The sequence below is a fragment of the Furipterus horrens genome, unplaced genomic scaffold (assembly GCF_987537825.1).
Source record: "Furipterus horrens unplaced genomic scaffold, mFurHor1.1.pri manual_scaffold_13, whole genome shotgun sequence".
NCBI classification, from domain to species: domain Eukaryota; kingdom Metazoa; phylum Chordata; class Mammalia; order Chiroptera; family Furipteridae; genus Furipterus; species Furipterus horrens.
The window spans coordinates 50,289,820-50,311,903 of NW_028327183.1; the positions used below are offsets into that span (position 1 = coordinate 50,289,820).

Genomic DNA, 22,084 nt, shown 5'->3' on the forward strand with positions numbered 1-22,084 from the left:
GTCAGGCTGCAAGTGCAGGGATAAACGCGAAGTTCTAAGTGGTCGCCTGGAAGCGGCCTCGGGCGGCGGGCTGGCGGGGTTGCGGAGAATACGCGCGCGCAGCGCTGGAGGGCTGGTGGGGTGCGCAGCGTGTCCCACGGCGGCTGCGTGAGCGGCCTACTGGAAGCCACTGAGCGGCCGCCAGGAGGGGCGTGGCTTTGGGCCGCCGAAGTCAATCGGGGGCGGGGTTTGTCCATAAGGGAGCAAGGCCACATCCTAAATTGGGAGGAGGGGGCGTGGCCTGTTCCCCAATTGGAAGGACGGAGTGTGGATCAGGGTCGTGGTGGGCGTGGCCTAGCCCCGCTTGGGCGGGAGGGGCGCGGCCTAGCTTGGCGCGCCGCGGTTCTGGGCCTGCGCGCGCTGGAGTCGGGGGTCACGGCGGCGTAGGCTGTGGCGGGAAACGCTGTTTGAAGCGGGTGAGTAAAGGAAGAGGGGGTCTTGCAAGGGACTCCGCCTGGCAGGGACCGGGGCTTGAGGAGCCGGGCGCGTAGGCCCGAGGGAGGGTTGTGGGGGGTCGCTTGGGCTTGGCGGTGGGAGGACCCCCTGGGCTCGGGGGCACGCGGAAGTTGGGCAGGGGCCAGGGCGGGGGCGCGCGGGGATGTGACGGGGAAGCGGGGGTCCCTCGGCCTGTTCATCGTTGGCCGCCCGGCCCCGGGACGAGGTGAGGGACGCATTCTGGAGGGTCTTTGGGGCCACCAAATCCCGGTGGCATGGGGGACTGAACTGTACGCGTGGGGGCATGATGTCATCCTTTGCTTACCAAGTACTGAGTGCTCTGCGCCAGGCACCGCTGTAGAAGCAGGGCCTGCAGCACGAACTAGTCAGAGGAGGTTTGTGCCTCAGGCCAAAACTGACAGTAGCCAAGTAATAAGTAATAATGACAAAGCAGTGCTCTTAGGCTCTGGTACGTTACCCGAAGGGAAACAGCAGGGTATCCTGCTTCTATGGGTGGACTGGCCAGGAATCGCCCCTCTGGAGAAGTGACACTGGAGCGGGGTCAGCCAGGTAAAGAAAAATCCGGGCCGAGGGGCCATGAGGTGCAAAGGCCCTGAGGGAGGAAGGAGAGTGTCCTGTTTGTAGTGGGTGCCGAGGAAACAGCTGAGGGTGGAGATGAGATAGGGAACCCCAGCCCGCAGGGCCTGGTAAGCCTCGCTGTACCGTTGGGCCTTTTTTCTGGGTTCCGTAGGGAGCCAGGGGAGTGTTTGAGCATTTGGAGCAACATGACCCGCCCTGTGTGTCGGGAGCCTCGCCTGCTGAGTGGAGACGGCAGGAACGGGCGCGGGAAGCAGGGAGACCAGTTAGCAGGCAAGAGGGCGGCTCCTCCTGCAGTGCAGGTGGAAGGAATCTGTCGGGCTCAGGTTGGCGTTGGGGTGTGAGCCAGCAGGATGGCTGGGGTTTGTGGTCTGAGCGACAGACTGGATGGAGCAGGCTGAGGGAGAGCAGCTTTGGGGTGCCGCTCTGTGGGTCCGGCTCATATAGAGTGACGGGCAAGGTCCAGGGGGGTGATGTCAGAGTCCTGGCTTTGTAGCCGCACCCAGTCCAGGAACCTGTGGTCGCCTGGTCTCCCCTTCCTTCCCACACTTCCCCACTCAGGCCTAGAGAGGTTCCTTCCCCAGGCAGGGCCTTGGCTACCCCCTCCCCTCCTCCCGGATGCTCCTCCCTCTCTTCAGTCCTTCTGTCAGCTGTTCCAGGGCAGGCCCTTTGCTGGGCACAAGGGAACTTGGGATAATTCAGTTCTGTGGGAGGAAGACAGGAAATCTCAGAGGCAGTGCCAGTCTTTGCAGCCAAGAGAAGCTGGGGGCTCAGGGGAGACTCAGGGTTGTGAAAACAGGAGGGTTTCGTTCAGAAAACACTTCGTGAGGCCGTGCCCTGTGCTGGGTGATGCTCGGGACTCAGAAGTGCCAGACCCTGCCCTGCCCTCGAGGGGTCCCTGTTTGGTGAGGGACACAGAGGCCCAGATGGCCCGAGGCCTGTGACAGGGGCAGCAGGAGTCGGGGAGGCCCGGTCTGTCTGCCCTGCTGAGCACAGGGCACTCACCTGACTCGCTGGAGGCCGGGTCAGGGCTGCTGGTTAGCAGTAGGCCAGCCTGCCTGGGATTGCGCCCTGGCCGTGTCCCTGAGACCTGTCTGTGCCACCTTGGGCGGATAGCGGCGCCTCTCTGGGCCTCGGCACCAGTAACTGTATATATCGGAAGGTAATTAGCAACACCTGCCTCCAAAGTTTTTGTGACAATTCCATGAGTTCCCTCCTTCATTCTTCCAGATGATGTTTATTGAGCGTGTCCCCTGTCACAGGCGCTCTTCTGGGTGCATGAGATGTAAAAGGAAACAAAAGAGAGAAATCCATGCTCTCTCAGCTCCCGTTCTCCCTGTGGGGACAGACAAGAAACAAGGTGCTAAGCTGTGGTCCTCATTTAAGTGCAGAGTGCCAGACCCCGCTCCCGAGGACCCAACTCAGTGGGTCTGGGCAGGGGCTTGACAATTAGCATTCCAACGAGTTCCCACCCAAAACTCAAGCCGTGGGTCTGGAGGCCACGCTTTGAGAACTCTTAAGAACTGATACTGTGCCCCAGACCGTGATGGGCGGCATCAAGAAAGATAAAACAGGGAAAGGCATTAGCATCAGGATGCGACTGCAGGGCTGCACTTTTAAACAGGCCTCACTGAAAAGGTGACATTTGAAAAAAGACTTGAAGGACGGGAGGGAAGGAGCCATAGTGCCGTCTGGGGAAGGACACTTGGCTGGGCAGAGGGAATAGCCTGTGCAAAGGTCCTGAGGTAGGACCAAGCCTGGAGTGTTTAAAATAGAGCAGAGAGGAGGCAAGTGGCTGGAGCCGAGTGAGCAGTGGGGAGAGTGGGGGAGGTGGTGTCCAAATGGGGGCGATTGTGCAGGGTCTTGAGGGCCACGATGAGGACTTGACTTCGACTCAGCACGAGAGGGGCCCCAGGGACTGGCTCTGAGCAGAGGGGGGATGGGCTGACCTGCCGTATATGTACAGGATCCTTCTGACTGCTGTGTGGCGAATACACCGAGGGGGGCAGGGTGGAATGAGGGACAGCCGGGAGAAGCTCTTCATTCATTCAGCAGATATTTCTCAGGCACCCGCTCTGTCCCTCACTGTTGTAGACTCGGACCATCCTTCAGTAAACAAAACTGAGGATCCTGGCCCTCCACAAGCTCATCTTCCAGCAGGGGGAGACAGACAAACAGCGGTGCTCAAAACAGAGACGCAAACAGCCTTGGAGAGCCGAGGGCCCAGGCGGGAAGCTGGGCAGGGGCCGGGAAGCCGTGGGACTTCCATTGGGAGGCAGAGCTAGTGGGATTTGCAGATAAGAGTGAGCTTGGGGTCTGAGGGGAAGAGAGAAGTTGGGGTGACGCCATGTTTTTGGGCCTGATGGGAGCTACTGTTTATTGAATTGGGGTGCAAGGAGCAGGTTTTGGGGAAGATCAGGAGCCAGCTTTGGAGTCTGTGATGCCTGAGGAGACATCCTCTCAGCGTGGGCAGCGGGACCTGCTCCGCCGGGAGCCCGGGGAGAGACAGAGGCAGGAGTGATGGGCGTGGTGGCAGCACAGAAAACTGTGAGGCTGGGATGAGCACCCTGAGGGAGTGCGGGTCACAGAGAAACCAGCATCCGGATGGGCACTTGCGTTGTGTTACCGCTGCGGGCGCTGGGCAGGATCTGCTACCAAGGGGCGAGAAGGGGCGGTGCGCAGTGTCTGCCAGGCTCCTTCCTATCTGGTGCCAGGGCAACCGAGGGGTACCCGGGCCTCCTCCTTCCAGTGCTGCCTTGCCTGACTGTGCGTTAACGATGGTGCCTGGGATCAGGAACTGGCAAAGGGACCTAGATTGGCTGCTGGTGACACCTTGCCTCCCACCACACCCACTCAGCCACAGCCCATTGACCCAGGGCAGCCAGTGGGCCCCCTTGTGCTGCACCCCGGCCAGGCCAGGCCTGGCCACTTCTCTGGACTCCTGTAAGCCCCTCAGCTTCCTATGCCCCACATTAAAAAAAATTTTTTATTTATTTTTTAGAGGGGAAGGGAGAGAATATCAGTGTGAGGGAAACACCGATTGGGTGCCTCTCGTATGGGCCCCAACCAAGGACCAAACCCAGCCTAGGTTGTGCCCTGACTGGGAATCGAACCAGTGACCTTTCACTTTGAGAGCTGATGCTCTATCAGCCTAGCCACACCTGTCATGGCTGCGCCACATTTTCTAAAACGGGGTTTTTTTTTTTTAATACAAAAGATAACATTCTTAAGCACACCATTATTCACCTTGCTTTCTCTCCTTAACAATGTGCCTTTCAGAGCCCTCCATATCAGTACACAGAACACTTCCTCATGCCTTTATCCAGCTGCATAATACTCCATGGGATGGAGTTAACGTGACTTCTTTAAACCGTCCCCCAGGGGAGAACATTTAGGTGGTTTCCAGTCTTTTGTGATTGCAAACGGTGCTGCCGGAAATAACCTTGTAAATGCAACTTTTTTTAAAAATCATAGGTGGTATATATGTAGCATAAACCCCTGGATATGGAATTGTGGCCTCGCCACTTTTATGTTCTTAACTGAGGTCTAATTTGCAGAGTGACATTGACAGTCCCAGGGGTACAACTGGATGCACAGTACATGTCCATCACCCCAGAAAAGCCCCCCATCCCCCTCCCATTCAGTCTCTCCCACTCCAGAAGCAGCTATGAGCAATTTTTAGCCCCAGCGATGAGTCGCTTCTAGAGCTCTGTGTACACAGCACCATACGATATATACTCTTTAAATTGGGGTGAAAGGAACCCCTTTAAAGTGTGCAGTCAGTGGTGTCTGGGCCATTGCAGTCTGTGCGGTCCCTCCGCACTCCCCCAGCGTGTACTCCTGTGTCTGTCTTCTTTTACACATGTTTGCGTTGTGTCCACCCTATGTGTTCGTCAGGAGTGGCCTCCTTTTCAGTGCTGAGAAATAGGCTGTCGTGGACCAACATTTGCTGTGACACCTCCCAGTCCCGAATTTTTCTGTGCTGTCAAGGTCTAGGCTAAGCTGCTATAACAAAGAGGTCCCAGAGACCAGAGCACAGAGACCCAGCCAGGATACGAATCTGTTTCCTAACACAACCATCCAAAGGTAGGCAGGTGTGCTAGGCGGGCAGGCTGCTCTGCTCCAGGAGCTTGCCCGGGCCCCGGTTCCTTCCCTTGGGCAGCTCGTGTCCCTGCAGTGTCGTCCTTGTCCTGGTGGTCACGGTTGGCTCATTGCCACCACATTTATGCTCCAGCCACCCAGCAGGGCTAAGAGGCTGGAGGGCAGGCTTTCTCTTCAGGCTGTCCTGTCCAGTTGCCCTTGGTCCCTGAGCTAGAACTTGGCCTTGTGACCGTCGCCTAGCTGTACAGACTCAGAGATGTAGCTGCCTATGGGCGGCTCCAGGGTGAGGGATCTCTTGCAAAAAGGACCAAAGGGAAACTGTATCTGGGGGGATAGTTAGGGGACCCACAGGTATTTCCTTGAATTCCGGACAGCTGGCCTGTCCCTAATCCCTAACCCCTTCTCCGTTCTAGCTGGCTCAGCCTGCTGCTGAGACGTGTACGATTTTAAAACTTTTCCTTTTTTTCATAATTTCAAATGCACAGGAAGGTTGAAAGAATAAAAAAGAAAAAACAAGCAAACTCAGATTCACTGGTTTTCATGTTTTACCTTGTTTATTATGATTTGCATGCACACTTTAAAAACATGTTTTCAGCCCTGGCTGGTGTGGTTCGGTGGATTGAGCACTGGCCTGCAAACCAAAGGGTCGCCGGTTCGAGTCCCAGTCAGGGCACACGCCTGGGTTGCGGCCAGTCCCCAGTTGGGGTGTGTGAGAGGCAACCACACATGGATGCTTCTCTCCCTCTTTTCTCTCTCCCTTCCTCTCTCTAAAAATAAAACCTTTAAAAACATGTTTTCAGAGTCGCTTGCATACATCATGGCCATTTACTTTGGAATACTTGAGTGTGTACAGCAGTCCCCCTCTATATCGCGGCCTCACTGTATTGCAGGATTTTTAAAAATATTGTATTTAATTATTTATCATGGATTTTTCGCTATATCGCGGGATTTTGGGGTACTGTTTGCGTATGTTGTTAAAGTTACGTAGGTTTAAGAGTGTAGAGTATGTTTAAGAACATAAGCAGTGTTTATAAAAGTGAAAAAGGTTAAGGGACTGGGAATGGTTTATAAGTGTGTGGGAGGGGTTTATAAAGCCTTAAAATATATATAAATACCAAAATAAATGTAAGGTTCCTACTTCGCAGATTTTTACCTATCGCGGGGAGGTCTAGAACGTAATACCCGCGATAAGTGAGGGATCACTGTAGTTCCTTAGGAGATTCTCTTACCAAACCACAGTGAAGCTACCAGCTCAAATAGGCTTAACCTGAGTACAGCCTTTGGTCTAATTACCAGAGGATATGTACCATTATATCAATGTATCTTGTCAAAATACACCCCCAGAATAATTTCTGGCAGGTTACAAGAAAACATAAACACGTGTGAATAATGACGTGCTGTGGGCCTGTTAGCTATGGCGGCAGAGGGAGTGGGAGCAGAGGTGGCAGCACACCGATGTTTGCATAGTCTGGGGGAAGGGGGTACGGTCAAAATAAAGAGGGCTTTTGTTTTTGTTTTCAAATGGGATGGGAAGCCCTGAGCGTTTTTGGCTGGGAAGGGACCTGGGCAGATCTGTGTTTCAGGCCACTCCCTGGCACCCAGCACAGTGGCCAGCCTGGAGGAGGTGCCTCCCTGCGGGTCGCCCAGTAAAGGCCTGGGTTGCCGGGCTGATGGGTACGTGAGGGCATGGAGAACAGGAGTTTGTAGGAAAGGGGCTTGCTGGGGACTAAGTCTGACCGAGGCGGGGACAGGGTGTGTGCGGCCCATGATGAGGGGTCTGCAAGGGGCAGGTACACGGGGATAAAGGGATGTGGGGGGCTCGGACATGGGAGGCAAGGGTAGACTGTGGTGGGGAGTGGGCTTAGCTATGTTGGGGTAATGATTGCTGAGCATCTGAGATGCGCCGGCCCCTGTGAGCCTGGGGAGGGGGGCGCTCCTCAGGCCCACGGAGCGCTCCCAGGCGCGCAGTCATGGCGGGTGCACGGGGGCCATGGAGAGGACGGGAATCCTCACCCAGCCCCGACTTGCCCAGCAGGATGTATGAAAAGCGGCGGGCAGGCCCGGGGCCCGGGGTGCCCCCGAAGCGTGCCCGGGGACGCCTCTGGGATGAGGATGAGGCTCCCCGGGCCTCCCAGTTTGAGGAGGAGCTGGCGCTCATGGAGGAGATGGAGGCGGAGCACAGGCTGCAGGAGCAGGAGGAGGAGGAGCTGCAGCCGGCCATGGATGGGGCTGCAAACAGTGAGACCTGGAGTGGGAACCCCCTGCATGCCCCCCATCCCCCCGCCCCACCTTGCCTCCAAACTGAGTCAGCCACAGAGCTCACCTGTGACCTCTTGGCCTACTTTGAGCACCTCAAAGGGTTGACCTTTGACCCCATGCCAGTATGCTGCCTCTTGCTTCTACTCTGCCCTTGACCCGTCAATCTGTCCTGAGTTTCCTGCCTGATCCAGACCACCATCCCCACCTGACTTGCCTTTCGCCGGGCTGGACAGGGAGGGCAGTTACTTGTGTCCGAGGCAGGACCACAACTCCACATGGCCTCGTCCCCCCCGCAGGGCAGTTTTCCCTGACGGCAGCAAACGCCCGCTGGCTCCGGCCCCCCCCGCCCGCCCTGGACCCCCAGACAGAGCCTCTCATCTTCCAGCAGTTGGAGATCGATCATTATGTGGGTGAGTTTGGGGGACAGAGAAGCAGTGGGTGGCAGGTGGGGGTGCCTGGGCTCCTGGGGTCTGCTCCTCTGGCTCTAGGTGCGGCAGATCATCGCAGGCAGCCCTGACCCAGGTAGCCCGGGGAGAAGCCTGGCAAGGGGGTCAGGGTGCAGGTACAGGGGGCTGGGGTGGGAGGGGTGTGACTGCGGAGGGGCCGCTGTTCAGGGACAGTGTTGTCCTGTAGCCCAATTTTGGTGTTGCTGAGTGAACCTATACGCAGGTTCAAGTTCGTAACCCTACACACACCAAGTTGATTTTACTTTTTCAAAGATTTTTTTCTTTTCCTGCAAAAACAGGCAGGGGCTCCCTCTAGCAGTGGGGTGGAAAGTGGACCGCAGGGGGCGGGCTGGAAATGGAAGGGCTGAGACGAGGCCCTGTGGCCGATGTGGGCAGAAGCACCTCAAGCGACAGGAATGGGGGTCTGTGTTCCCAGCACAGGAGGGGCGGAGGAGGGGAGCCTTGGAGGAGCCTGGGGGCACCCCTGCCTTACCCCGTCATGCCCCCAGGCCCAGCACGGCCCCTCCCTGGGGCGCCTCCGCCATCACATGGCTCCGTGCCTGTCCTCCGTGCCTTTGGGGTCACTGATGATGGTGTCTCCGTCTGCTGCCACATCCATGGCTTTGCGCCCTATTTCTACACCCCCGCACCGCCTGGTGAGTAGCCCTGACCCAGAAGACCCCTCCTCACCCCTGACCACCTGGTGGCGCCTGTACTTCTGACCAGCCCTCCCGCCCCTAGGTTTTGGGCCCGAGCACCTGGATGACCTGCAGCGGGAGCTGAACGGGGCCATCAGCCGGGACCAGCGCGCGGGCAAGGAGCTCAAGGGGCCGGCCGTGCTGGCTGTGGAGCTGTGCTCCCGGGAGAGTGAGTGCCCCCCAGGGCCAGGTGGGTGGGGGCCCTCCGGCCAGTGCCAACCTCCTCTGTCCTCTGCAGGCATGTTCGGGTACCATGGGCACGGCCCCTCCCCATTCCTGCGCATCATCCTGGCACTGCCCCGCCTGGTGGCCCCTGCCCGCCGCCTCCTGGAGCAGGGGGTCCGTGTGGCAGGCCTGGGCACCCCCAGCTTTGCGCCCTACGAGGCCAACGTTGACTTTGAGATCCGGTATGGATGGGCCCCCACCTCGCTCCTTCACCCTCCCCCCAACTCTCCCCGACCGGCCTCTCCCCGCTGACCTCATCTCCCTCCAGGTTCATGGTGGATGCTGACATCGTGGGCTGCAATTGGCTGGAACTCCCTGCTGGGAAATACCTTCTGAGGCCAGAGGGGAAGGTGCGAGACCCTGCCGGGGTGGGGGACCCAGAGCCGGGACGCAGCAGCCACTGACCCGCCCTGTCCCACAGGCCACACTGTGTCAGCTGGAGGCAGACGTGCTGTGGTCGGACGTGGTCAGTCACCCGCCGGAAGGGCAGTGGCAGCGGATCGCACCCCTGCGTGTGCTCAGCTTTGACATCGAGTGCGCTGGCCGCAAAGGTCTGTCCCCAGGGCTTGGGGCTGCTCCCTCCCCTTGGACATGAGCGACATGCCAGTCTCGCCCTGGGAGCCCCTGTACTTCTTGGGGAGAAGGGAGTAAACATGCAGGTGTTAAGGTTATTGTAAGACTTGAGGGTGGTGCAGGTGTGAGGGGGCAGCTTCAGACAGGTGGGCAAGGACAGCCTCGGGTGCGGGACAAGCCTTGTGAATGGGCAGGGTGGGGAGAGCATTCCCCACAGAACAGCACCTGCAAAGGCCCTGGGGCAGCACCATTCCCATCCGTGTGTGGGAGAGAGGGCAGGAGATGAAGGCGGAGGGGAGCCAGGATGGATCTTGCGGGGACTGTGGCCAGTGGGGACAGAGGAGTGGGCAGGCGCGGGGAGGCTTGGTGCAGCCACCCTGGTGTGTCTGGTCCCCTTCATCTGCCTCCTTCCCTGCACAGGCATCTTCCCCGAGCCTGAGCGGGACCCTGTGATCCAGATCTGCTCGCTGGGTCTGCGCTGGGGTGAGCCGGAGCCTTTCCTGCGCCTGGCGCTCACCCTGCGGCCCTGCGCCCCTATTCTGGGCGCCAAGGTGCAGAGCTACGAGCGGGAGGAAGACCTGCTCCAGGTGACTCTCATTCCAAGTCCCCCAATTTTTCTTAGCAGCCTTCCGCCCCAACCCTCATACCGCAGGCGCGTGGCTACTTTCTGAACTCCCCAATCCTGATCCTGCCACGGGTTCAGATCCCTTTGCCTCGAGGGGTGAGCGTTTTCCCTCTGGATTCTGTGTTATTTCCAGAAGTAACTGCCTGGTCTTTCTACCACAGGCAGGAGGGATCTAGGACTGCTCTTGGGGGCTTCCAGAACATTCCAGGGGTGGGAAGGATTTGTGGCGGGGGGTGACCAGGATGACAAGCAGGGCGTGTGCCCGTGCCCCCGGCAGGCCTGGTCAACCTTTATCTGCACCATGGACCCCGACGTGATCACCGGCTACAACATCCAGAACTTCGACCTGCCCTACCTCATCTCCCGGGCCCAGCACCTCAAGGTAGCACAGATGGTGGGGGAGGCTTGGCTTCAGACACCACCCTGCAGGCTCCGGGTGTGGGCGGCTACCCTTCCCCTCCTCCCACCCTCTCCCTTGTGGTTCTGTCCCTGCGGTGGTCCTCCTGGCCCTGCACCTGCAGCCTGCCACCCCCAGCAGCTCCAGAGGCCTCATCGAAAACCCCGCTGTCTTGTCCCCGCCCTGCTCCAAGTCCTGAAGGTTACTGGGGCGCTTGCCGATGCAGGGGGTGTTTATGGTTAATTAAGAAAAAGTGTGTGCATTCCGAGGTGCAGGCTGAGTGGGCAGGGGTGCGAGGCCCTGTCTCCTAGGCTGTAAAATCTGTCAGGAAGAAGGAAGGAAATGGGGCTTCCCTGGAGTGTGTGGCAACCCTGGGTGCCCGTTGGATCTGGGCACGGCGTTCGCGGTGTTAGTTCTCTAGGGTGTCACAGGGGCTTGGTTCCTTCTGAGGCCTGTCCACTGCTGGTAGCCTTGAGGCTCCTGGGGGTTAGAAGGTGTCCCCCCTGTCTCGCCTGCATCCTTGCGCCGAGCCTGGCCACTCATTGCCCCTTGTTCTGAGGACATGGCCACATTGGGTCAGGACCCCTCCTCCCCTCTGCCCCATTGCTGCAGCCCAGCTCGGGCCCTCCTCTCTGCCTGGTCCCTCCCAGGTCGCTGGCTCCAAGGCAGATGCCTGTCTTGACCCCAGGCCCAGCTCTCTACACTGACCCTGCATGCACACCCACCTGGCCATTCCCCAGGGCCCCCACCCTGTGCACCTGCCCCTTTCCCACTGAGCTCCGCATTGTCCCATCTGCTCCTCAGCTCCCCTCTGGGTACAGCACTCTGGCCAGTGGGCGCCGTCCGTCCTTGTCCCCGTCACCATTACAGCTGGCGGGCCACTGACTCTCCCTATCCGGCCTCCCGGCCTCTGTTCGAGGCCACGCCGCCCAGCCCCCTGCCCAGCCCCCCGCCCAGCCAGAAGAGCGCTGCATTGTCGGGAGTGTCGTGGGTGGTCTGGGCTCCGTTCCTCTGGCACAGCGCTGGGGATCCCTGGTCAGGGCCACCAGTCCCCCTCCGCAGCTGCCCACCTGCTGTGCCCCCAGGTGCGTGATTTCCCCTTCCTGGGCCGCGTGGCCAACCTCCGCTCCACCATCCGGGACTCCTCCTTCCAGTCGAAGCAGACGGGCCGGCGGGACAGCAAGGTGGTCAGCATGGTGGGCCGCGTGCAGATGGACATGCTGCAGGTGCGGGGCCAGGCCGGGCCGGGTCAGGTGGGTGGGTCGGCCTTGTCCTGGTGGGGCCGCGGCCCACCCTGCGCCTCCGCCCCAGGTGCTGCTGCGGGAGTACAAGCTCCGCTCCTACACGCTCAATGCCGTGAGCTTCCACTTCCTGGGTGAGCAGAAGGAGGACGTGCAGCACAGCATCATCACCGATCTGCAGGTGCCCCCAGCTGTGACCCCTGACCTCTGACCTCTGACCCCACACTTCCACCTACTCCTCTGACCTCAGCCTTCCACAGGCCTTCCTGACCTTGGACTTCAGCCTCACACTTGTGCTCCCGACCTTCGCCTTAACCTCTTGCCCCCAACCTCTGACCTCACCCTGCGGCCGTAACTGTTCTGCTCACTCACATGATCTCTAGCATCATGACCTTGACTCTGCTGTCACCCACACCAGCCCTTCACACCGCTCCCTCCTCCCTCCAACCCTGTCCACTCCCGGGCCTCTGCGTGCTCCCCACCCAGACCCTCGCCCTCTCCTCGCCCCCCTGACGCCGTCGGCGCCTGTCCCCAGAACGGGAATGACCAGACGCGCCGCCGCCTGGCCGTGTACTGCCTCAAGGACGCCTTCCTGCCGCTGCGGCTGCTGGAGCGGCTCATGGTGCTGGTGAATGCCATGGAGATGGCGCGCGTCACGGGCGTGCCGCTCGGCTACCTGCTCACCCGTGGCCAGCAGGTCAAGGTGGTGTCCCAGCTGCTGCGGCAGGTCAGTGGGCAGAGCCCAGAGCGGGCTTCCCCGCCCCCTTCATGGCGGCACCCACCCTCCAGCTCCTTTCTCCTCCCCGCCCAGGCTATGCGCGAGGGGCTGCTGATGCCCGTGGTGAAGACGGAGGGCGGCGAGGACTACACAGGAGCCACAGTCATCGAGCCCCTCAAAGGGTGAGACCCGGGGGGGGGGGGGCGGGGGGGGCGGGGCGGGCCGGGGGCGGGGCTCTGGCCCTGACTCCTGCCCTCCCAGGTACTACGATGTGCCCATCGCCACCCTGGACTTTTCCTCGCTGTACCCATCCATCATGATGGCACACAACCTGTGCTATACCACGCTGCTGCGGCCCGGGGCCGCCCAGAAACTCGGGTACGGTGCCCTCCTGCCCCGTGAGGGCCCCCACGCCCCATGGGGGCCGGGCTCAGGCAGGGTGGGGCTCGGGAGCCCAGGTGGTGGGGAGGGGCGGGGAGGGGCAAGGAGATATCTGGCAAGAGTGGCGGGTTAGATGGGAGGCCTGGCGTCACCCCCTCGCCGCCCCCTGACCCAGCCTGACTGAGGACCAGTTCATCAAGACGCCCACCGGGGACGAGTTTGTGAAGACGTCGGTGCGGAAGGGGCTGCTGCCCCAGATCCTGGAGAACCTGCTCAGCGCCCGGAAGAGGTGGGCCCCGCCCGCCCCTGCGCAGAGCTCGGACTTGCTGAGGCTCCTGGCAATCCCTTTGCCTCGTGGGTGCCCCCCAGCGCGGCTGCGCCACCCTTAGCTGTGCTGCGTGTGAATTAGAAGAGTCGCCCCCTCCAGGCTGCTCCCTTTCACCCCCAGTGCCGGCCCCTCTGCGCGGTAGGCGGCGCACATAACTGCACCTTGTACCCCCTGTGCCCAGCCCCGGGCCTCTTGTCTCCCCGAGACCTGGGGCGCCGCCTCAGTGGCCTGTGCTCCCCCTCCTCCCAGGGCCAAGGCGGAGCTGGCCAAGGAGACGGACCCCCTGCGGCGGCAGGTCTTGGACGGGCGGCAGCTCGCGCTGAAAGTGAGCGCCAACTCCGTGTACGGCTTCACTGGCGCCCAGGTGGGCAAGCTGCCGTGCCTGGAGATCTCCCAGGTGAGTGCTCCGTCCCACGGCGGGCCGCTGGGCACAGCCAGCACCCTCGGGGCGAGCAAGGGCTCCGTGCGGTGTCCCGCGTACGGGGCTCAGGGCCCAGCACGCCCCAGCGCGCCGGCCGTTTAGAGAGGGTGCCTGAGCGACCCGTGCATTCAGCTCAGCAAACGCCGCCAGCCTTTGCCGGGGGTGGGACTTTGCCCTGTGGGTCCAGCTGGTGACGAAGCGGAGGAGAGTTCCCGCCCTCCTGCAGAGCCCAGCCCGTGGCGACGCAGATGCCAGATGTACATGTATGTGTGAAGGCTTTTTGTCACCAGGGGCTTTGCGGACAGGTCAGCGGGGGAGGGACCAGGCAGGGGCAGGCAGGGCGGCAGCGCCAGGGACGTGGGTGAGCAGCTGTTTTACTCGTTCCCCCTTCTGCCACAGTCACCCGCAAGCCCCACAACCCGCGGCTACAGCCCAGCCCACATCCTCTGCTCACAGGAGAGCAAGGCCAGTCTCTGTTGGCAGGCTGCGGGGGCCAGGGTGCGGGGGGTTGTCCCCCAATGGCATAGCCGGGCTCTGGCGCTTGATTTGCTGTGTGTAGGATCACTGTAAGATCAGGTAGGAGGGTCCGCTCTCCTGCCTCGGGTATGGCGACCCCACTGAGGAAGGAGCTGGGCCCGGGGCCGCCCTCCCCGCCCCCAGCAGCATCCCAGGCCTGGTTACCAGAGGCAGCTGTGCTGCTGGGACAGGAAAGCAGATCCATAGTGCGGCCGCAGAGGGCTTGAGGTTCTGCCCAGCTGGGGGCCATGCCTCAGCGCGGCCTTGGGGCCTCAGAAAGGCCTTCCTGTCCAGCCTTGTCCCCTGGGGTTTGGGCCCCAGTGCATCCCAGCCTTGGTTACCTCCATCCATGGGGAGCTCCCTCCCTCCCCGGCCATTGTGTCACTCCTCTTGTGGCTGTGGGCGAAAGGCCTGGAAGAACTGCCAGTGGGAGTGGCCGGGCATCCCCACCCCACCTGCAGTTCCATGGCAGCCCCTAGGCCACCCTCAGATCCAGTGATTGACTCGACGGCCTCAGAGAACTCAGAAAAGCTGCTACACTCACAGTTACGATTTGGCACAGTGAGTGGAGAGAGGTTGAGATCAGCCAGAGGGAGAGGCACACGGGGCTGGTTCAGGACAGACCAGGCACCAGCTGCCACTTGGGTCCCGGGGTGGAGCTGTGGGGACAGAGCTGATTCCTCCTGTCTGTGGCGCGTGACAAAACACACAGGGTGTGGCCCCCCAGGGAAGCTCGCCCCAGCCAGTGCTGTTATTGGAGGTTGGTCGCGTAGGTGTGGCTGAGCGCTGTGTGGCTGACCTTGACCCCCAAGCCGGTGGAGAGGTCAAGCTGATACGAGCGTGGCCCCAAGTGAACAAAGACTATTGTCAGGCAGGACGTTCCAAGGCTCAGAAGTTCACTCTCAGGGGCCAGTCAAAAGCCAGGCCTCTTTCTGGGCAAGGTCAACCCCTTAATGCATGCCACGCTGTCGCTGGCCACTCACAGCCCCCAGGGGCCTCCTGCAGCCACCTGGGATGCTGGGCCACCAGGCTGTCTTAGTCCCTAGCAAGGCCAGGTGAAAGGATGCAGCTTTGCTCCCCCGGGGCCCCCTCAGCAGGGGCTGTGGCTTCCTGGCCTTGCCTCTGTCTTTCCTCTCAGTCCTTTCCCTCTGTTCTGTGTGTGTCTCTTCTCCTTCTTATTTCTGGCTCTCAGCCTTTTGGGAGCAGAGGGTGGAACAATTCAATCCTGAATCACTCCAGAAAAAGATAGGGAAGAAAGAGGAACACAGAGCAGGTGGGACAAACAACAGGCAGGTAGTAAAGCCGTGGGTTAAGCCCAGATCTAATGAGTAAATCCACTAAATGTAAGTGGCCTAAATATAGTTAAAATTCAAGGGTTTTCTGCCCTGACTGGTGTGGCTCAGTGGGTTGGGCTTCATCCCCCAAACTGAAGGGTCTCTGGTTCGGTTTCCAGTCAGAGCACAGGCCTGGGTTGTGGGCCAGACCCCTGGTCAGGGGCGCGTGAGAGGCAGCCGATCAATGTTTCCCTCTCTTTCTCCCTCCCTCCCCCTCTCATTATAAAAATTAATAAAATCTTTTTTTTTTTAATGCAAAGATTTTCCGACTAGACCCAAACAAAAACAGGAGCCACACTCCTCTCCGGTTGTGTGTGCCCCTCCTCACGCCCCAGCCTCTGTTCCCTTATTTGCAAAATAAGGCTGTTGGAAAGGAGTGATTTCTCCGTGGGGCAGGGGTGCCCCCTCCCTGCTGCATGTGACAGTATGTAGTGTCATTCCCAGTTGCCCAAGGACGGGGTGGCACTGCTGGCTTCCAGGGAAGGGGCCATGAGTGGTCAGTCTTGCACCATAAAGAGCTGCCAGCGATGTCACCAGATGTCATGGCACCTCTGTGGGAGAAACAGAGCCCGTGGCCTCTTCTGGCTCCGGCGTTGCCGGCCCTCGTTTGCCGCCGTCAGTTCCTCGGTGCCAGGAGCCCGCTCTTGGCTGCAGACTGTGAAGGGGCAGCTTCACAGCCCCATTTGGCGGATTTGGAAACCGATCTCCAAAGAGGCAAAATGACTGCCCAAGCCCACACCTCCAGGAAGCAGTGGGGGTAGGTCCCCAAGCCTGTGCCTCCTGAGACGGCCCGGGGCCCTCACCGCGTGGTTCTCCCAACAGAGTGTCACTGGGTTCGGGCGCCAGATGATTGAGAAAACGAAGCAGCTGGTGGAGTCCAAGTACACGGTGGAGAACGGCTACAGCACCAGTGCCAAGGTCGGCGCCAGCGCTGCTGCCCAGAATGCACCTGGGGGCGTGCCTGGTGGGGGCGCTGCAGGGCGCCTCTCAGTCACACGGCCCCTCCCCCCCAGGTGGTATACGGTGACACCGACTCTGTCATGTGCCGGTTTGGCGTCTCGTCTGTGGCTGAAGCGATGGCTCTGGGGCGGGAGGCTGCGGACTGGGTGTCAGGGCACTTCCCCCCACCCATCCGGCTCGAGTTTGAGAAGGTAAGTGCCCCCTCCTCTGCGCTTGGAGCGGACAAGTGTGGGTCTGGCCAGGGTCGGCAGCCTCTGTGTCTTGTGGTGCCTGCAAAGCCTTCACATGGGGCTTGTCTGGTATGTCAGCATGCGGGAAACCCCGATGTTTTCAGGGTGTCTGTTTTGGGGGCGCCCTGATCCAGGTTCCCTGGGTGTCCCATTCTTTGGGTTCGTGAGCCCCAGTTTCAAGGTATTTTGCTGTGTGGAGTCTTCTGCGGTGGGGGCCTTGGTTTCTGAAACCTCCAAAGCCTGGGCTTTGCACACGGCATGGTGTCTGTTCTGACAGCCTTGTCAGTCTTGGAGCGTCTCTGGTTTGGAGCTTCCCAATACCTGTCAGTGTGGGGTCTGTCCTGGGAGGCAGGGACTCTGCTAGGCAAGTCCCGGGCCAGGGGGCCATTGTCTGGGGCTCCCCGCTCCTGGTGTGTGGCAGACTTTGGGGCTCCCCGCTCCTGGTGTGTGGCAGACTTTGGGGCTCCATGCTCCTGGTGTGTGGCAGACTTTGGGGCTCCATGCTCTTGGTGTGTGACAGACTTTGGGGCTCCATGCTCCTGGTGTGTGGCAGACTTTGGGGCTCCATGCTCCTGGTGTGTGGCAGACTTTGGGGCTCCATGCTCCTGGTGTGTGGCAGACTTTGGGGCTCCATGCTCCTGGTGTGTGGCAGACTTTGGGGCTCCATGCTCCTGGTGTGTGGCAGACTTGGGTTGGGAAGTCTCACACCAGACTTGACCCCTAGGGTCCCCAGGGTCCCCAGGGTCAGGCCATGGGCTGCAACTGCTCTGGGATTCAGAACCTCCCATTTGGGGGAGGTCTCTGCCTCAGGGCTCACTCCAGGCCTTAGTCTCCTCTCTTTGGGGGTGCCCCCATCTGCCTCAGGTTCTGTCCCAGATTTGGGGTTCTCCAGCCTTCACCCCAGCGTCTGGATCTCATGTTTAGGGTCTATTTCTAGGTTTGTCCCAGTCTCTGTTTCGGATTTGGGGGCCCTGGTCTCGGAGTCCCTGGAATGCTGAGGCTGTTCCCGGGCTCAGGTGTTAGGGTCTCAAGGTCTGGTCACCCAAGCACCCCAATCCCAGGTCACAGGAACCACACCTGTCTGTCAGTTTGGGGGGGCGTGCCAAGGTTGGACACCAGCGCCTACCGCCGCAGGGGTCTCAGCCGCGGGTGCCCCGCAGGTCTACTTCCCCTACCTGCTCATCAGCAAGAAGCGCTACGCCGGCCTGCTCTTCTCCTCCCGGCCCGACAGCCACGACCGCATGGACTGCAAGGGCCTGGAGGCCGTGCGCAGGGACAACTGCCCCCTAGTGGCCAACCTCATCACCTCCTCGCTTCGCCGCCTGCTCATTGACCGGTGTGTGCGCGGCCCTGGAGCCCCAGCCCCTCCTCCCCGGGGGCCACAGGTGTCAGGCCAGCTTCTCCTCCGTGGAGAAGCGGCGGGGAGAGTGGGTCGGGCAGCTGTGGGGCCGGACTCCTCCCGCCCTGCCCTCAACAGCCACTTGCGATGGCCCACAGGGACCCCCAGGGCGCTGTCGCCCACGCGCAGGACGTCATCTCAGACCTGCTGTGCAACCGGATCGACATCTCGCAGCTGGTCATCACCAAGGAGCTGACCCGCGCGGCCGCCGACTACGCCGGCAAGCAGGCCCACGTGGAGCTGGCGGAGCGGTGCGTCCCTGGGGGTCTGGACCGGCCAGAAACAGCCCCGCCTGCCTGCCCGCCCCGCCGCCCCACCTGCCCTCACCCGCCCGTCTCCCCGCAGGATGAGGAAGCGGGACCCCGGGAGCGCGCCCAGCCTGGGAGACCGGGTCCCCTACGTGATCATCAGCGCCGCCAAGGGCGTGGCCGCCTACATGAAGTCCGAGGTCAGGCCCACCTGGGCTGCCCACGCCCGCCCCGCCCACCCCGCTCTCACTTCTGCTTTCCCAGCGGCTGGGAGGGCGCTTCCCTCTGTACCTCCCACGGGGCCCGACAGCCGCCCCGGCACACTGGGAGTTGGCTCCGTGATGCTCTGCCCCCAGGCCCCCCTGGGCCTTCTGGAGGGTCCCCCTGCCCCCCATTCTTCTGACCCCTCCCTTGCTCCCCCTTCAAAGGGGCCCCGCCTCGCTGCACGCGGCGTCCCTCCATCTCTGTTTCTAGGTCCCTCTGTCTCCTTGCCCCTCGTTTTCCAACCTCAGATTCCCTTAGATCCGCGCCCTCCCCCATTCTGCCCAGCTGTCCTGTGACCTCTGACTCCCACACTCCTTGCTCAGCCCCTAGTTCTTGTCCAGCCTCCGACTCCAGTCCTTGTCCCCTTTCATCCTTCGTCACTGTCAACTCGATCCTTCCCTGGTGACCTGAGGGCCACACCTGAGGAGCACAGCATGGATCACAGAGCCCGTGGCCAGGGACCCCCCGCCCCATGGCCTGCGACCCCACCCCAGACCCCTCTCCTCCCCCTCTCAATGCCACTCCCCACAGGACAGCACCATGCTCAGTGACCGCCCCACACTGTGGTCCCCAATCATGACCCAGGGGCCCATAATCAGGGGTCTCGGCGCCCTTCACCCCAGCGTCCTGCAGTCACCGCCCTCCCGTCCCCCCACTGCTCTGGCCCTGGCGTGACCTGCCGCTGCCCTGCCCGCAGGACCCCCTGTTCGTGCTCGAGCACAGCCTGCCCATTGACACGCAGTATTACCTGGAGCAGCAGCTCGCAAAGCCGCTGCTGCGCATCTTCGAGCCCATCCTGGGCGAGGGCCGCGCCGAGGCTGTGCTGCTGCGTAAGGGGGGTGCCCGGAGCGGGCGGGTGCCCGGCGGGCTGTGGGAAGGGAGGGTGCAGCGGCCCATGCCTGCCCTCACCCCTGCCCTGCAGGCGGCGACCACACACGCTGCAAGACCGTGCTCACCAGCAAGGTGGGCGGCCTGCTGGCCTTCACCAAGCGCCAGAGCTGCTGCATCGGCTGCCGCACCGTCCTCAGCCACCAAGGTGAGCCCAACCCCAGCCCGGACCCTGACGGGCCCCCACCGCCCGCCCGCCTTTGCCCAAGGGCCCTGCGCCTGGGTGGGGGTCTCCTCTGCAGTTACCCCAGGAGGGTCCTGGGCCCCCCACCCTGGGAATTCCCCGGGGAGTTTTCCCCACACACTCAGTCCCTTGTTCTCTGTCCTTGGGGACTTTCAGAAGTCGGGATGGGGAGCGGAGGAGAAGGGGCAGGGATGGAGTGGCCGGGCCTGGCGGGGCCCCATCCCAGTCCCCGCTCGCCTGTGCTGACCACTCCCGTCCCCCAGGGGCCGTGTGCAAGTTCTGCAAGTCCCGGGAGTCGGAGCTGTACCAGAAGGAGGTGAGGGGGCCGGCGCGGGCCTTGGGGGGGGCAGTGGGGCGAGGCCACGACCGACGCTCAGACCCAGCACCCGCAGGTGTCCCACCTGAACGCCCTGGAGGAGCGCTTCTCCCGTCTGTGGACCCAATGCCAGCGCTGCCAGGGCAGCCTGCACGAAGACGTCATCTGCACCAGGTGCGCGCGCCCGGCGGCTGCCCGGACCCCCCCTGCTCCCGGGGCCCGTGGAGCTCAGCCCCAGCTCCAGGGTCTCAGGCAGCGGCTCCCCCACACCATGTCCCCTTCTGGCTGCAGGGTCTCACTGGCCCTCAGCGTCCTGGCTGCAAAAGGGGCCAATGTTCACCCCAGCCCTCCCAGGAGGGTGGGGGCTACTGAGTGGGGCAGGGTCCGGCACCTGGTAGCTGCCTGGGAAATGGCTGCACTGACCCCCTCCCCCAGGGTGGGGCCGGGCTTTCCCCAGGGAACGGGTGGGCGGGGCGGGTTCCCACGCCAGGTGACAGGTGATATACGGCTGGTGGCCCAGCGCCTCAGCGGGCACCCGCTGTTAACTGCTCCCCCCATGCCCGCTGAGCAAACAGCCTGCCAGGGGCGGGGGGTGGGTGGGCAGCGGGCCGGGGCCAAAGTCCTGGGAACGGTCCCCGCTCCATCACTGGGCTGGGCATCCGGACTGGTGCAGCACCAGGCGGCCAGCCCTGACCCTGACCCTGACCCTGACCCCTGACCCTGCCCACAGCCGGGACTGCCCCATCTTCTACATGCGCAAGAAGGTGCGGAAGGACCTGGAGGACCAGGAGCAGCTTCTGAGACGCTTTGGGCCCCCTGGCCCCGAGGCCTGGTGACCTGTCACCTCTGCAGGCTTCCCTTGAGGGCTTTGGGGAGTGGGACTGGTGGAGAATTAATAAAGTTTGGACTTTTGTTACCTGGTGCTTTGTGGTTGGTGTCTGGGGGGACAAGGTCCACTGTCAGGCCTCAGCCCGGGTGGGTCATCTCCACTCACTGGGGTGCCCTGACCCCCAGGATGCCCCCACTGGACCTCCTCCGCTCCGTGCAGGACCCCTGGGCTCCCACACCTGCTGCCAGCCCGTGCAGGCTAAGCTGCCTGTGCCCCCCCCCCCCGGGGCCCAAGCGAGCACCCGCGGGCACAGCTCCTCCGCCCAGCCCACCCTCCCCGGGGGCCAGCTGGCCCTCCAGGTGCTAACCCATTTCCTCCGGGCCTGGGGCAGCCCCTGGCATGGAGGCTCCCACTCTGCACACGACCCAGGGGACCCCCCCCCCCGCGTGTCACACCCACGATGTTTCCACTTTAGGGTCCTCATCCGCTTGGGCCTAGGCTTTCTTCAGGGCCAGCCCCCAACCTGTCTGTGGCCCCCACTTCACTGGCCAAGGACCCCAGGCCCCTCCATTACCCTTCAGGGTCTTCCAAATCCAGCTACTCTGCTATCAGCAACCCCCAGGGCCACCCTCCCGCTTCCAATCATGGGGATCCCCAAATCCAGAGGGTTCCCGGGCCCGCCCGCCCGACCATGTGACCCAGAGGTTGTGCAATCCAGCCCCCTCCCCTGACCCCCTCCCTGAGGGGAATTTTGAGGAGGGCCAAGCTCACAGCACCCTGCCCGCCAGGGGCCGGGCCAAGGTATAAATAGGGGTGGTGGCTGCTACTAGCAGTGAGCCCGGCCCAGCACCGCCATGCTCGCCCTGGAGGCTGCACAGTGAGTGAGCCCCGCGGCCCGCCTGGGGGGCCCCCAGCCCCTCTGCCAGGCCTCCCCCAGCGGTGGTTTCAGCATCAGCCCTGCGGGTGGCGGGTCCACACTCACTCCTCCCCCTCTGGGTCTCCCCTTCCCACCTGATTCTTTCCTCCACCCCTTCCCTGTCTCGCCCCTGACCCCACAGGCCTCTCCACGGGAGGTTTGTCTCCCCCCTGCTGATGTCTCCCCGGGCCTCCGTCTGTCTGTCCCTCCCTCCCTGGGTCCTTCTGGGTCCCACTCCCTGTGTCTGCTCTCTGTTTCCTGCCTCATCCTTCTGTCTCTCCCCTTCCCCTGTGGTTCCGTCTGTCTGTCTCAGCCTCTTTCCAGTCCTCTGTCCACCTGTCTTATCTGTCCTGTCTCCCGCCTCCCCCCGCCCCATCCGTCTGTCTCTGGGGCTCACTCAGTAAATACTCTGCCTCCATGCATGAAGGTCTCCACACCCTTCCCTGCCCTTTCCGCTCGCCCTCACCCCAGTCTCTGCCCATCTCTGCCCGGGCGCCTCTCCGGCCCCCTCCTGAG

At 61.9% G+C, this 22,084-nt stretch overlaps 1 protein-coding gene across 1 annotated transcript; it reads left to right on the forward strand.

The window, feature by feature from the left end:
• Positions 1 to 369: 369 nt before the first annotated feature.
• POLD1 (DNA polymerase delta 1, catalytic subunit) lies at positions 370 to 20,739 on the forward strand. The gene is made up of 27 exons (XM_090261350.1): positions 370 to 455; positions 7,208 to 7,410; positions 7,728 to 7,841; positions 8,387 to 8,533; positions 8,619 to 8,744; positions 8,814 to 8,982; positions 9,069 to 9,150; positions 9,222 to 9,351; positions 9,794 to 9,960; positions 10,276 to 10,380; positions 11,481 to 11,621; positions 11,707 to 11,817; positions 12,172 to 12,363; positions 12,448 to 12,536; positions 12,616 to 12,732; positions 12,911 to 13,024; positions 13,313 to 13,460; positions 16,157 to 16,252; positions 16,348 to 16,485; positions 17,685 to 17,860; positions 18,022 to 18,174; positions 18,269 to 18,371; positions 19,133 to 19,265; positions 19,358 to 19,471; positions 19,771 to 19,823; positions 19,900 to 19,997; positions 20,554 to 20,739. The coding sequence occupies exons 2-27, from the start codon at positions 7,209 to 7,211 to the stop codon at positions 20,657 to 20,659; spliced, it is 3,324 nt and encodes a 1,107-aa protein (XP_090117476.1). The 5' UTR covers positions 370 to 455; position 7,208; the 3' UTR covers positions 20,660 to 20,739.
• Positions 20,740 to 22,084: the final 1,345 nt, after the last annotated feature.